Source organism: Chiroxiphia lanceolata, chromosome 6 (genome assembly GCF_009829145.1).
Source record: "Chiroxiphia lanceolata isolate bChiLan1 chromosome 6, bChiLan1.pri, whole genome shotgun sequence".
NCBI classification, from domain to species: Eukaryota; Metazoa; Chordata; class Aves; order Passeriformes; family Pipridae; genus Chiroxiphia; species Chiroxiphia lanceolata.
The window spans coordinates 43,466,301-43,482,193 of NC_045642.1; the positions used below are offsets into that span (position 1 = coordinate 43,466,301).

The following is a 15,893-nucleotide window of genomic DNA, read 5'->3' on the forward strand; positions in this document are numbered from 1 at the left end:
AAGTGGGTGGAAAGAAGAGGCGGAGGGGAGGAGAAAAGTGTTGAAAAATGCTGCTCAACTTTCCTTCAGTATGGCAACATGGGGTTTTCTTGCTGTGGCTGCTGCTGCCGCCTCTTTTCAGTAGGTGAATTTTCTTTCAGAGATTTTGTTATTTTCTTCTGTTATCCACACTTCTACCCTAGAGGTTTTGGGTTTCGTAAGTTTGGGGGTTTTTTAATAGTGTAATAAATTTTGGAAGAGGCTCACGTCTTTGTTAACATTAAGTGAAACTCTGCCACCTAATTCACACATTCCTTCTCACTGCAGGAGAGATATCCTGCAAAGAAACACAGATAGCTAAAAAGCTACTGAAATTCACCTATTCTGTTCTCGCAGGGGGAAAGGTGATCTGGTGGGAAGAGCAGGAGCCTTGCACCAAAGTTATGACGGTCCCTTCCTGGCTTGGTCTTTGAATTGTAGGAGGATCATGTTCTGACATGAGGCTTCCAGTTAGATGTGGGTTCTACAAAGTCTTGTAAATATGGAAGTGCCCAGGTACACAATCTGAATACCAAAGAAATACTGAATACTTCAGTGAAATCATTATGGATGTTGTCAGATGGAGGTTGAAGAGTTTCATGTTAGCTAAAGGTATTTGAAAATGCTGTCTCCATTTTGGTCTGTCCTATCTCATCTATGTAATACCGATGGTAGTGTTGATGTGATGAAGAAATAAGAGTGAAGAGTAGGATAAGCCTCATGGAGTTGCTGTCATCTGTGATGACAGATGCTGGGAGGGGTTGAACAGTGATTTCTTTGTCCTTGTGGTATTGTCCTAGACTGGAAGTGGCTAATAAACTGGTCTCAGGCAGCCTAACCACTTGATCCTCTTCTCTCTGCTTTATTTCTTTTGTTTCTTCTTCTTTTCCAACATTCGCAGGATACAGAATAGTAAGTACGTCAAATGTATTTGTACATTTTATTTGAAGTACTGCACAACAGGAGTGGCATACCTTTGTCTAGAATGCTGAAGATAAAACACCTTCCTAGGAAGTAACTTCTAAACTCATGTTCTTGTAATCTATGACTTGAAACTTCACACCTGTGCTCAGATGATTCAGAATCCAGCTACCTGCTTGTGGATGTCATACTAGCTGTCATTCAGATTCCCTCTGTTCTGAAGATCACTTTTTTGCCTATTGCTTGGATTTTGCCTTTGCAAGGTTTATCTGAGTAGGATAGCAACTGTTAGCTGCAAATCACAGAACAGTGAAAGGCTATTCTGTTAGTAGTGACTGCTTCCTTCTCTGCTTCTCTCAAAGGCATTAAACCACTCCAGAATAGAGAAGTGTTGTGGACTAATGTCATGCCCTTCTGAGAACTTTGTTGACGTGTTTCCAGAGGAACCTATGTAATACCACTGTTCACAGCTATAAAGCAAAGTTGTAGCCAACTGAGGCTTCAAAACTTCAGTTTTGGGGTTCTTTGAGTAGGATGAAGCATTGGTCGTGGGCTCATTTCCTAGCCTTCGTTTCCACCAGGGGATTAAACTTCTAGGGAAGCAGGACAACCTGGTCATGTTTGTTATCCTTGCATCACACCATATTTTATAGTCAACTTCTGTGAGCAAGCTTGGAACATATGACTTGGGCCTGTGTAAGAGGGAATATGTTCCTGTTCCCTCTTCTTTCTTGCACTTTGTTACAGATTGCTGTTTTGTTGTGAAGTGTGCAGTTGTCTTTGTGCTCTTTCTTCCTGATTTTCTTGCATGTCCAGGAATGGAAGAACGTTTGGTTAGTGCTTTTTCTCTTCTGCATGAGGATCCTGATGGTAATGGTAGTGATTAATTGAAGCTTTTGTGGGCCTGACCGAAGTGATTCTCTCACCTTTATTTCACACTTTTCTTGTCATCCCTTCTCCAGGACCAAGCACTACCTGCCAGGAAGATTCCTGTGCAAATCAGGGCATCTGTAATCAGCAGTGGGAAGGCTTCACATGTGATTGCTCCATGACTTCATATTCTGGGAGCCAGTGTAATGACCGTAAGTAGACTTTTCCATTGTATTGGTGAATTTTGACATTTGGGTGCACAGAGAACACATGATGAGTCATTCTTTCAATTGCAATACAACTTTACCAGCATCAAAGCCAAACTTTTTTTTCCTGGAAAGTTTGTATAAAGCATACAGCAGGTAATTTTCTTTTCTCATTAAAATGAAAATGTGCAATTCGGTACGTGTTGGTTTTGTTTGTGGGTTTTTTTCTTCTCTTTGAAAGCTAACTCAACCAGGCCAGTGGTGGTAATTGATGTTAACGGAATTCCTGGTTTAGAAGAACCAGGAATATTGTATGTAATATTTACATAGGTAAAAAATGGCTAGGTTTTCTGTACTGAATTATGCTTTGATATTTTTATTCAAACCTCGGTGAAAAAGATATGGAATGCCTGTAAAATGAGTAATGTTCTACTGAAATACCGGCTGTATGCTAAGATGAAGTATTGGGTACTGTTTGCTAGAATGTTCAGTTAAAACCAGTGATCAGTTAAACATACAGAAGCACTGTTGTGCTTCTCGGCATATTGATTTGCTTTATCTCAAAGCACTGGATGTTCTTCTTGGCCAATTGTTATTAAGATCTCTGATAAAATAATTGAATAAACCCCTTAAGTCTTCCTTTAGGGGGCAGATAATCAGCTTTTTGACATTCCCTCTGCTCATCATGATTTGGCCTTTACTCCTGCCTGGAGGGAGCAGATCAGTTCAGCTCTACTGTCTGCCTACTGTTATTTAGGGTGACAGTCCCCTTCTCCCTCACTGCTCCAAGGCAGGAAACAAAGAAGCACATTATGAATGCTGTAGTAAGCACAACAGTAGGCTTCAATAATTTGGTTCATTGTGTATGTAAATTTTAAAACCAGAGAAGATTCTTACAGTCCACTCTGACCACCTGCAGCTCAGAGGTTGCTGCTTTTCATTAAGGGTATTGGTGGTAAAATTTATTGGTGGTAAAATTTATTGGTGGTACCAGCAAAGTTCACTAATATTGGTGTCACAGCACTGTTATATTTGCAACCCTTTCTCTAAAAGTCTGAGATGTGGCTGAATTGATGGCACATATGACAAGCTGTTTAGCACATGGTGACAGTCTGTTTCTTCTGAAGGCTAAAAAGCCTGCTTTTCTGAGTTATTCATGTGTAGTGTTGCCTGCACTGGTCTCCCATTTCTCCCAGCACAGTTCTCCCAAACAAATATTGGAAAGGCCTATCAACATGCATACTTTGATAGTGGCTGTATGAAAAAATTACCGCTGACGCAGATTTATAGACTGTAATGCCATGCCTGGTGTTTTGGGATGCTTTGGAATTCAGAATTACTTCTTTGGGTCCAGAAAGAAACGTTTCATATCGGAGTCACATGATCTAGTGCCAATTTTCTGCAGTTTTGTTTTGGTTTGCTTTTGTCAATTGGACACTCGCTTTCCCATTCCCAAACTACTTGTTCAGTCATTCAGTTTAGACTTGCTAAGCATACCACACAAACATGTTGTGTGAAAGAAGCATGTCCAGGAAATCTCTGATATTATTGATATAGGTTTGTTTCTAATGTGTATGGCTTCACAGCTCCAGAATGTCACAGTGCCCTTGTTAAGCTGTTGCTTATGACTTACAGAAGGCTCTGAAGTATCAGGAAGGTTCCTGTGTCTGTAATTGGGCATTTCTTGCTGCTTTTTAAAGTTGTCAGGTGGAAACCATGCAGAGCAGAGAGGGGAGAGTTTGATATGAGTGGGGGTGATGTGGGCAGTGTAGTAGCCAATTTCTCAATGGCAGGCCTGGCTGGTGATTTAGAAATGCTCACAGGAGGATGTGGGTTTCAAAATGATCTGGAAAGGTAAGTCATGTGGACTCCTCCTGGAAGACAACAGGACTTCAACCAGGATCTTCAAAAAGTGCGTATAACATTTTTTGTGTTTTGTTTTGGTTTTGTTTTATTTATTTTTTTTTCTTTGTCATGTATCAGGACACTGAAAACAGAGTTCTACTCCTGATTCCCTGATACGGTTAGGAAGTGTTGTGAGTTGTGGAGAGGGATAAGGCTTAATTCCTGTTCCTAGCTCTTAGATATGGTTGCTATTGTACACAACTCTAAAGGAAGTACATTGATTGGTATGTTAATTGAAGTAAATACTCTTTAAATTGGATTTTAGTGCAAATAATGGCAGGGGGAGATACCTTCTGTGTAACCTGAAGCCTTTTATTTAGAAATGCATTAAGATCTTTGGTAGAATTTTTTTTGTCCCCAACGGTCTAATTCTATTAATTTAGTAGACGGCTATTTCTACCTTCTGAGCAACTCGTGGTCTCCCACTGATGTAAATATGGAGTATTGAAGTAAATAGAACAGGTCTGGTTTTGCACAATGGAAACAGTAGTAAAAGAATGTCTTACTATATGTATTTTGCCTTTCCATTTCTATTAATCAATTTGAGTGTCCACACTGGAAAATTTGCATTTTCATGTGTTTGATACAGAATATTTCAGTGCCTCTGAGACAGATAAATGAGACCTAAGGTGTTTTCTTCAATTATTCTTGATGATCTCCTTAGATTATCCCAAATTAATTATTAGTAGGTGTGATTTGTGTTTGGGTTTTTTAAATTATTTGCTAGGGTAAACTTTGCAAAGATATTTAGTCCTGTCAATACTCAGGAAATCTTAGAGCACCAGTATGTCTTTGCTTTTTAATTTTTGTCTCAGGACTTGACTGTTAATCTTCATAATTCAGGTGCAACGGGCTAGGAACTGCTCTTTCTGAAAGATGAAGGGGAAGCACAGGTGGCAGAGATGCATGCTGTATACCTATAGGCATATTTATACATTCACCAGTATTGTTTAATAAGACAAGGACTTAAATTTCTCATGGAAATTATGATAAAGCCTTTGATTTTAGCTGTTGTGTAGCTATGTTTTAGTTGTTCTTTACACTGTAGAAATCAAGATTCCTCAGAATAAGAAATTAATGGACGCTATGGGGGCATAAATTCAGTTTTAATATGCTTCATTCCTTATTGTAAAATTGTACCAATATTTAAAAAAAAAACAAACATAGGAAAAAAACCCAGGCACCTCCAGTCCTCAAATTTATTTGAGAAGGTCTGTTGTACACAAGTGAATTTAAGGGTTTGCCCTGTACGCTGGCTGGTACCAACATCTGTAAAGAAAGGCAGAAATAGAACTGATGGTATCATTGGGGATATGCTGGTTCCATTCGCCTTGCCATTAAGGTCTGTTCTTTGTTTTTTGAAGTTGTTCCTCATTCTTCAGTCTTTGGAAATGTTTTAATCAGTTCAGCATCACATTCAATAATTGTGGGCTTCCAACCTGTTTTCAGAATTTACGTATTACTCTAGGATGTAGGAAGTGAGTATACTGCAGTTAATTTAGGAATAACTGTTGAAATGTGTAACTTTAAGCATGTAAGGTATCAGCATTAGAAGTTAACCCGCAACATTAATGAAGTGTCTTGCATCTGGGGTGAACTCCATCCTATTACTGTTCCTAAACTGGATACAAGATGAAAACAGTATAGTTAGACACTCCAACCTACCTGAGATATGACCTGTATTTAAGCTGTTGTCCTATGAACAGCTTTACAGATTCTTTACAGATTCATGTTCTTCTCTCTCTAGTCAAACAATTACATTTTCTTTTCTGCACAGAGAGAATGCATAGAAAGAGGCATTGGCAATCTAGCTAATGGTAGTGGTATATGTATGTCAAACTAGATCATAGAAAACACTGCTTCTTACTCAGTGCCTCATGCAGATGAGTAACCCTGAGGGTCAAGCTTTCCAGGAGAAATTGCCAGGCTAAAACAAGTAAGTTTTAACGGAGGCTGTTTGTCTGTAAAAGATCAATGACCTGCAGCAATGACTAGTGCAAGCAGAGTATAAAACACCTTTTCAAACAGCTTTTTTGTTGTTGTTGTTTTGTTGGAATAGTTGTTAAGTCCATCTGCTGACTATTGATTGGCTTTTTGGAGGGGTTATTTATTCATTTATTTATAAACTCTGGGTTTTTACTGTTAATCTGTGAATCACATTTGGAGGAGGGAAGGATTGGAGGGAAAGGGAGTCATGATGATTTTGCTTGTTTATTCATTAATTTAGCACTGTCACAAGAAGAGCTTTTGATAACTTCAGTTCTGTAATCACAGTGATGCTTTCTAGCCAAGACATTTTTTTCCCCCTGACGTAAAAGGAAGGATATCAAAATTAGCAAAAAAAGTCTAAACCAAATACTTTAGAGTAAAGCACAAAGTATTTTTGATCAATTGAGGAAGACTGAAGCTGGTCTCTTTGCCACATGTGTGTTCTAGGTGAGATGCCAAGGATGTCTGAACAGACCCATCCCTCTTGCATTAATACCCTTCCTTTTTGCACCCTACTAAGTAAGTGAATGAGTACCTAAGTGTATTGATGCTTCCGGAGCATTGTCTGTAAACTAGGTTGCAAAAAGGCAGTGGCAGAACTAGTTTTCCTCATGCCTACTTAAATAGCATGGCAGAACTGTCATTAGAAGAGACTGCTAGAAGGGGAAATGGCTAAATGAGTAACTTTTACTATATGCTTTATTCTGCTGTGTTCATGAGCCATTTGCACTCCAAACTTACTTTGCGCCACTGAGGAGTTAAGCTCATGCTCTCTGTGGATTCAGACCTCCAGTCAGGAGATGGACTCTATTCCTTCTCCCTTAGTATTTTGTGTTTTTCATCATCTGGGCCATTTTTTGTCCAGACTTCATGACCTCCTTTAATGTCAATGCCAGCATACTCAGCTTGATTTACTTAGAGCCCTCTTCATTGTTCATGTTTAATTATCACCCATTCGTTTCTAATGTGCCCAGCTTACTCACTTACTGAGTCAGAGAGCAAGAGGTTCCTAGTATGTAGAAAATAAATCTGCATAGTCTTCATTAGGCATGCATGGCTAAACCAGTCAGCTGTTTAAATATCAGCACGCTTAGGGATTTGCCTTTGATACTACAGAGACATCCGCCCTACATGAAGCAAGAGTCACCTCCAATTTATCTTGAGTGAATCATACTTCATTACAGCAGGTCAGGCACTCTGCCTACTTCTTACTTCCCTCCTCATGCTTTGCTCTTGCTTACTTAGTGCTCTTTTACGTGTTATAACTAGTGTTTTCTGGCTGATGGCTCATTTCCAGTTCCTAACCTAAGCCTTTGGTGTTTGCTGACTGTGACAGACCTTATCCTCTGAGAACTGGGATAAAAAGGAAGGGAAATGCAACTGTGTGCTTTAGTACATGATGTAAATTGTACCACTGTGATTTGGGTTATAAACCCTGCTTTCACCCTTCTTACCACTGTTTACTTTCATTTGTGCTGCAGCTCCAGGAACTGTAGCATCTTTAGGGCAAGGATCTGGTGCTACTTCTTATTAAAGCACCATGCACTTTTCTGATGCTTAGTAATAGCCTACTACATAATTGCCTTAGCACTTCAGTGGTTTAAGAATGCTCACTGCTTTTCAGTGTACTGAAAGGCATTTTCCTGCCCCTAAGTAACAGCTGTAAAACATCAGATCAGACTGCAGATCAAGAGCTTGTTTGCCCCTTTTTCCCTTTGGGAGTCATCTGGAATAGGCAGTGCTGTCAACATTAGAGGGAGAAATTTGTGCGTTCCTGTTTGGGTGAGAAAGAGGGAATTTGAGTGACAGGTGCTTCCTGGAATTGCTTCATCTGCCCCTTCCAGCTTCTCAAGGTGCCCTGACATAAAAATGTTTAATGTCAAGCTAGCCAATGTCATTTAAGTGTTTAATTGTGAAAGCTAGCCAACTTTATCCTTTTGTGATCCCCAAAATGCAGATAGGTCTCTAGTGAGTAATTTAATTTTGATTCCTTCAACAGCTTGGCAGAAGGAGCATTTAGAATGAGAGCTGCAATCAGTCATTGATATCTGTGCACACCTGCCTGCTGTCAGCACATAAGCTGTGGTCCAGCCATGCTACAGACTTCAATAGCATGGAAGGAGAGGGACTTTTTACAGGTGGGAGTGATTACAGCTCCTGTTATCAACCTCTGAGCAGTTCAGTTAATTCTCTTCTGACACTGCTCAGCAGCTATGCCATTTTCATAAGCATGTCACAGAAGGCTTTTGCCATAATTGTGTTGCTTGTGATCTCTGTTCTCTCTGACGGTATTTTTTTCTTAATGTGATACTTTTTGATAGTCATGGCAATAATTATAACTTTTCATCTTAAAACTAGCTGAGTGAGTAGTACTATGTCCTAGGTATTTTGTCCCATGAAAAAGCTGACCTCTGAAATGGTTCCTTCTGTAATGGCACACCCAGGGTGTAAGCACCGATAAGACATTGATATAAGCTGATGGCAGTAGCAGAAATATTGCACAGCAGAATAGGAGTCTCTGTTTGCTCTGTTACCCCCAGCTCCATTGGGGTCAATGGATGATCTCTAAACACATCTTGCAACTAGATGTAAGATAATAAATTAAGTGTTCTAAATTGTCAAGTGTAACAAGGATTTGATTAATTTTAAATTTAGATTTTTCCTTGTAATATCCTGCACATGTTTATATTTAAGAAGTAGTAAATGTAAAAACTCAGGAAAACACTGAAACAATCTTCAACCGTCAATTTTACTCTTTAAAGATTCTTTTCTTCTTAGAGCAGCTTCTCCACAGAAGAGCACTAAATTTGGAAGATAATGACAAATGTGTGTAGAGTTGGATTTTATGGTCAGAAGTCATCCTGAGCTTGAGGACCTTTATTTTAAGTGGATTTTTTTTTTCACATAATGCTCTGAAACTTTTATCCTCAATTGCATTGTCCAAATACTTCCAATAATCTCACTATAACTATGGTTTCATCAGCATGAGGTGTTTTGAGTGCCACGTGGTATGCAGCTAATACCTGTACTTTTGCAGAGAAGAGAAAAAAAATCCTTGCAAAATCCAGCTTGTCTTTCAGCTGTTGCTGTTATCTGCAACAGGATACCCCAGCCACCAGTCCAGGTGAAAGCACAGCTGACTTTGATCATTGCCTCCAATCCTCTATGAGTCTGTTGTAACTGGCAGAATGGATTATGAAAAAGTGATTCCCATGCTGAGTCTACTATCCTGCATGGAAGCTCTGACTTGCAGTAATTTTTAATCCATTTTTTGCCCCAGCTGGGTTTTGTGTGCTCTCCCATCTTCTCAGTACCCAACTGAGTTAGATATCTGTGCTTTTAAGTGTTTGCTCTAAGTCTGATGTGTCATAAGTGGAGTGTAATGGTGTTGATGAGATGGGATAGGGTTCACTTAGTGCTTTCCCAGACAGCATGGAGCTGTCTGCTGTAGCACACACCATATTGCCTTCTTATTCCTGTTGGGTCCTCAAGGTGATTATTGTTTATTTCCCAGGTTGTCTACATAGAAAACAGTTTGCAAAGAGGAGCCTACATTAATGGGTGAGAATAAATAGGCAAAGATTGAAGTTGATCTTTTGTATTTTATGGGCTAGTCTTTGCGGTAGCATTTATAAATACAAAGTAATTATTTTAATTTCAGTGAGGTAACTTGAGATTTATGCCCATATTGGCAGATCAAAATCTGGCATGGGATTCTCAGAGTCCACATATCAAGTATGTCTAATTGTTTTGTATTTAAGATGCATATATATGTTTTTATACCTTAGACTGAAAGCTGCCTTTAAGATTACAGTCATTATGTGGACAAATCTGTGTAATAAAATATTTACAGGGTGTGGGTAGCTGAGAGAATGCCAATGTACAGAGAGATTCAGGCAGTGCTACGATTTTTAAACTTTTTCTTCTTGCTGGCTTTTGAACCTTTAAGTCTGGGGCTACTTAAGGGACAAGGCTGGGGTCAGTAGGGAGAGAGACAGATCTTTTATGCTTACTCTGTTTTTTGCAATGGAAATTGTTAACAGATAAACAAAGGCAGGAGTCAGAGATCCTGAAAGAGATTCTTTGTTCACTATCCAGGCTACCTAATGTACTAATTATTTCCTGTCATTGACAGAAGGCTACCTATTGATCTCCACTGGAGTTTAGCTGTATATAGGAATATACCTTTATTACATTGCAATCTTGTTACTCAGGAGCTGGTATAATAATCTCAGCTGTAGAACACTGGGCATTAGATGAAAAACCTTGACTAAAGTTGTCTTAATAATGATCCCTGAGGAGCAGATTGCAACTGGCTGCTTGGGTACCTGTGAAACAAGCTTTGTGCAAGGGAGCATATTTTGGATTTCATTATCTTTGTGGGGGTGTTTTGTTGTGTATTGATATCCAAGGCCTGCGAAAACACCAGGAGTGGAGTCTGGGACTTCAATTGCCTTTTGCTGTCCTTAGAGATTTTGGGTCACAAAAGAATTTCTCTGATGGTGGAAGGAAATAGACTTTTCATTAAAAATCCCAAGTATAATTACATAACATGAATTCCATTGGGGTGTAAATGTTAACTGAAAGCCCAGTTAGCTAACAGCTGTCCACAGAAGAAAAAGCTTTCAAATCTGTGAATGTCATTTCAATCTCTTGGGTGCATAAAGTGCTGGTGAAAATTTTTAATGGGTGGTAGTTCTATCAGTGAAAACTGCACGTTTAGGGCAAGCAAAACTTTTCCTATTTCAGTGAAAATCTTAGAATAACTCAACAGAAAAAAAAAAGAAGGAATAAGGAAGCAGGATGTGGCTGATTTCATTATTTTCAAAACAAATTTCAGGATTTATTGACTGCATCAAAAGGTTGAATTTATTTTTAATATTAGGAGAGAACATTTAAAAACCTAAGAAAGAAGAAAATTAATCTTAGTTTAAAAGTGTTGACCTAAGTTAGCTCATCTTCCTCTGCCTAGGTTTATTATTGAATCAGCTGCTGTGCTGTGATTTCTTGAGGTTCTTCCCAGACTTCTGTGTTGGAGATAAGCAGCATGAGCCTGTGGTGGCCTCCCTGGCCTGGAAGATGCCTTTCAGATGCTTTGGTTGCCAGCAGGGTACTTGAGAGGGTAATCTTGGGCAGGATGGGGAAAGAGAGTAGAAAATTACACCATCCCTAGGAAAACAGAGTTTGATCTTTGTAGTGTGCTTTTGTTCAGGTGTCTCTAAGCCTCATCCCAAGAGTAGTTGTGCTCATGTCTATTGAGTAACTGTCTCAGATAACATAACTGACCTCTAGTCCAGAGTGTCTTGGCTAGACTCTGCTTTAGTAATACAACTGCCAAATATAAGCATATTTTTCTTCCAAAGAGACTCTGGCATGTTTATTTTGAAGCAACTGTGGTTGGAGCTCTGTTCTTCCTTTTGTCTCTGATCTGAAAGCTAATTGCATTGCTTGACCACAGCAAAGCTGGTGTCAGGTTTGCTGGCTTCCCATAACTATCTGTCATATTTGTTTTCTTTCTTTTCTTTTCTTTTTCAGATTCACTAAATGACCTTCTGTCTGTTACAATTCTGCCCTCTGATCTCAGGCAAATGATGAAGATAGATAGCAATATTACAAGCCATCCATCATACAGTTTGTAGGTCCCCTGGAGACATCTGTGTCTTAAAGAGTTCATCTGTCACAGATAGTTTTATAATTGAAGACCACAAAATGCAGAAGAGATGGCTAATATCAGTATTTCTTTTTGCTGCTGGGGACTTCAGCAGTCAGGTGTCTTTCACTTGGAAATGCAGACTGTCATGAGAAGTGCCTGTGCACTGGGGTTTAGATTATGGATCCAAGCACGTTACAGAAGGCAGTGCTACTGCTGACATCAGCAAAGACTCATTCTTCTGCTTTGCTGTTGTAACACTGGACTGGTTGTGTTGCCAGTGCAGAATGAACTGAGCAGACCTGGCTTTCGAGCCCTTGCTCTGTGTGAATGAGCAGAAGTTCTCAGAAGCAGTGACTGTGAACCTGACTGCTGGCAAATGGTTGCAGGTGCTCCAGCTATGTGATGTGGGACAGGAGAGAGTCTGGTTGAGGGAGTGTAGGTGTCTGTGAGAGAGAGAAATACCAGTATATATCTTGAGGTCAATGGGCATAATATTTGACTTCAGAAAACATGAAAGGTTACCCAATGGGGCATGATTTTGATCTCTTGTAACGATACTGTCAGCTGTGCAGAATATATATCTGGTAGATGAGTTGCTATGCATAGATACCTGAAATACCTGTCTGAACTACTGCAGAGTTGTGCACATTTGCATGGTATGTTAAACTAGGTAGGGCACCATATTAATCCTACATGCTACATGATGCTGAAGCATATAGTGCTGTAGCATGGAGAACATCCTGTGTATTCATCTCGTTATAGTTATTTGAATGCTGGGAACTGAGGTTAGACAGAATTCTCTATACTTCCTGTTGTTAAGCACAAATCATAAGAATTAGGTATTTGTACTGTCAGAAAAAAACAAACAACCATAAACAAACAAACTCCCCCAAACCACCAGTCTGTTTTCTCTTTCTTTTTTTCTCCATGTTTTTGCACTTGTTACCAGTGGTGAATTTACTCTGCACTTGTCCCAGCTGGAAGAGGTTAGAGGCTTTAATCCCTTACCTCACCTGACTGAAATAGAGATACTTCTGATGGACACTTGAAACATGAATTTGTGCTTTGTCTTAAGCGAAGTATCCTCAGAGAGATCCCCACTTGGCTGTAGAATTGCTAGTGGTAGCTCATGTGCATGGAATATCGATAGTTCAAGTCATTTAAACATAATTTAGGCACACCAGAGAACATACTTAGCCCAAATATCACACTTGAGAGACCTGTGCTAAACTCATTATGGGAGCTATTCAAAATGCATAGACAATATAATATAGTGCTTTCTGTTTTAAAAATCTTTCATCCTGGAGAGCAGATAAACTAAGAAAAATCTTTGAAGTATTTGCTAAAGTGGAGCTAGGTATAGCACAATACTTTAGATGGAGCTGAAAGTAAGAGCAACTATATCCTCCTCCACAGAGACCTCTGTATTTGCCTACCTCCTTTAGAAGCCAGGACATTTTAATGCTTTCTGTTGCAGATATGAATTTCTACCTGTCAATGAAATTGAAACTAATCAAGTCTTCATGCTTTCAGTGGTGCCTGGACATCCTTATTTATGACCAGTAAGATATGAACCAGCTGGGTAACTTAAGTTTCTCCTTCTCAGATGCTCTGCAAACATACCTCCACATTTGGCAAAAGGATTGAATAGCTGCTTTTCTCAGTCTCCTTTTTCTAAATGGAAAAGGGCTTTTTTCTTTTCCAGTACTAAATAGGTGGAACAATAGGTTGTTAGTCCTGGCAAGTTTAGTATTTAGAGACTTGTTTTCTTTGCCCACAGGAGATTCACACTTGTGAGAATAGGGTGCTCACAGCTGTGCCAGGCCTGCTGGCAAATAACATTCAGTACAGATGGTTGTCTGCCCACACTCTATTTATGAAGAGGCCCCCAGTGTTTATGTTAACGGTGATGAGTTTGAGAGATAAAAATAGGGAGTTGTTTGTTGTTCATTTGTTCTTTATAGATCTGGCAGTGAACTTTTTTTATAAAGCAAAAATTCGATAGAGAGATTTGTTAACCTTCTAGAAGAGCAGGCTGTCAAAAAGCCAAGCTGCAGATGTCTGAAGTGCTGAAATCCTTATTCCTTGTTTCTTATACTTCTTCCATTCACTCCACAAGATGGTGCTGTGTTCCCACAGACCCCAGACATATTTTGCTTGACTTTTCCCAGGCCCTTGGTGGGTATTTAGACTATGAAAACCTGAAATGAAGTTAGAAATAATTTCTATCCTCCAGTTGCCTTTTCTCCTCTCCAAATTAATCTCAAAAAGAGGTTTTCCAAAATCACCTAAGGTTTTGTATAGTCCTCTGCAGTTTACATCTTCCTTGATATTTACTGAGTCCTGAGGCTTTGTCATGATTTAAGAGGGTTTAGATCACCATCCGGAGGCCATACTAAATGGCAGACAGAAGAGCTGAGACTGTGTTATCTTGTCTGTGGTTATTCCATGTTGATAGCCTGCTGAGTTAGGAAGATGTCTGCATGTTGCAGGGGTCTGCCTAGTTCTACATTTATTTATTCATTTGAGTCTTGTGCTAAATGTTCCAGGGCTTCAGCCCTGGAAACTTAAATTATCTGACCTTGTAATTTAAAAGAACTAGCAGTTCTGGTCTTCTCATTCTCCTGTCATATCTTTTCCTATTTGTGGAAGCTGTGGTTTTAGGAGCTATTGTGTGTTTTATTTCTTCTGCTTTCAATTAGATTTGGAGTAAAGAAATACTGGGGATACTGTCCTTGTGAGGAAGAAAGATGGGCAGCTGGTCTTTGGAAAGGCCGAAGTCCACCAAGCTTCTGCCACAAGGTGGAAAGAGACTTCTGGGAAAAAAAAAAGGAAAGTCACTTTTCACAAACTGGCTGGGGTCTTAGCCTGGGTCACTAAAGTGAGTTTCCTGTCAGTGTGGAAAGTAATAGAAGTGACTCATTAGTTATTTTTGAAGTCATGGATGAAGAACTTCCATTTGTTCTTCAGAACAGATTCTTTCTTTACAGAAACAGTTGTCTTTATCCATGGCATGTCCTTGGAGTCTGCCATTTTAGCTTCTTGATTATCACTCATATCTTTGTGTGTTGTAGGTGTGTGCTCAGCGTCTTCACAGCTCTGCTTCTCATTTCCTTGTGCTTCCATAAAGAACAGTCTGACCTCACTTGTTCTGTCGCTTTTGTTCTTAGCATTTTTCAAAAGCTCAAACTTGCACTGTCCTGGTTTTCTGCTGCCTGAGAGTGGATTCTTGATTTATAATTTCTGGTCTCAAATCCCCATAAGTGGTGTGTAGGTGATTAATAGAGAAGAGGTACAAAATCCTTACATGCCTAAATGAGGCTGAGACCCTTGCCACTTTTTAACTCCTTATAACTGGTCCAGATTAATGTGGAACAACTGCAACTCCAGGGCAAGTCAGTAACAGTTTTTCATTTCGAATACCCAAATACGTTTCAGCAGGACTCCTAATGGACTGCTTACAATTTTCATGGGCGTTACATTTCAATCATCTTTGGAACTTTAGCATCTAACTACATTGCTGACATCATTGTATAAGGATTGTTTCTTACTCACTTAGCTCAGGACACATTCTGGATGAGCAGCAGTTTTTGCCAACAGCCATTAATCCTCGTGAGCTGTGGCGTGTGAATGCCATGTCATGCATCTTCTCCAGGGCAAAGAGAAACTTCCTATCTGGATACCTCAAGCAAGGTTTTTGAAGTTGCTAGTAATTGTTCCAATGCTTGAAGCTCATCTCTAATTTCTTACTCAAATTTTAATACCAAGATACAACTTCAGAAACGCTTCTGAGTATGATCAGATATACACCAGAGGGATTTTAACCTCAGAGGTGGTGGTTCTCATCACTTCTCAGTCAGTGTCCTCCCCCTGCTGCCATGAAAATTTACCAAACAGTAAAAGCCAGGCTGCACTGATAGGTTTTTGTCTTTAAGTCCTCTTTATCTAGGGATGTATTATCTTCATATAGTAGTTGTGGCTTCGAGGCATAGGGGGTTGAAAAGTATGACCAAAACTTTATGAATAACACTGTGAGGGTGTTTTCTGCGTACAATGTGACATTTCCTTTGCCCTCCACAAAAGTATGCATGTTAGCAAGTAAGTGAGCTCTTCTTGCTGTTCCAATTAAGTGACTCATGTTTACTACATATAGATTATACTGAGCATTGGAGACCAGACTGGGTCACAATGCACCAGGAACTTGAAGGCATTTTGAATGTGAAAGCAGGGACATGGGTGAAGTAGACTAGCACAAAGCAGGGTCTGTTCTGTATGGAAAATAGCTGATTCTACTATTGTTAGATTGATAAGTACAGCTTTTGCCCTGGCTC

The 15,893-nt window shown here is 39.5% G+C and overlaps 1 protein-coding gene across 26 annotated transcripts in view; it reads left to right on the forward strand.

The window, feature by feature from the left end:
• NRXN3 (neurexin 3) overlaps positions 1-15,893 on the forward strand; it is a 1,006,081-nt gene that overhangs the window by 469,153 nt on the left and 521,035 nt on the right. For all 26 annotated transcript variants that reach the window (XM_032692472.1, XM_032692493.1, XM_032692495.1 and 23 more), the window contains one exon: positions 1,902-2,021. In XM_032692472.1, the coding sequence (XP_032548363.1) occupies positions 1,902-2,021 (120 nt within the window). The remainder of the gene's footprint in view (positions 1-1,901; positions 2,022-15,893) is intronic.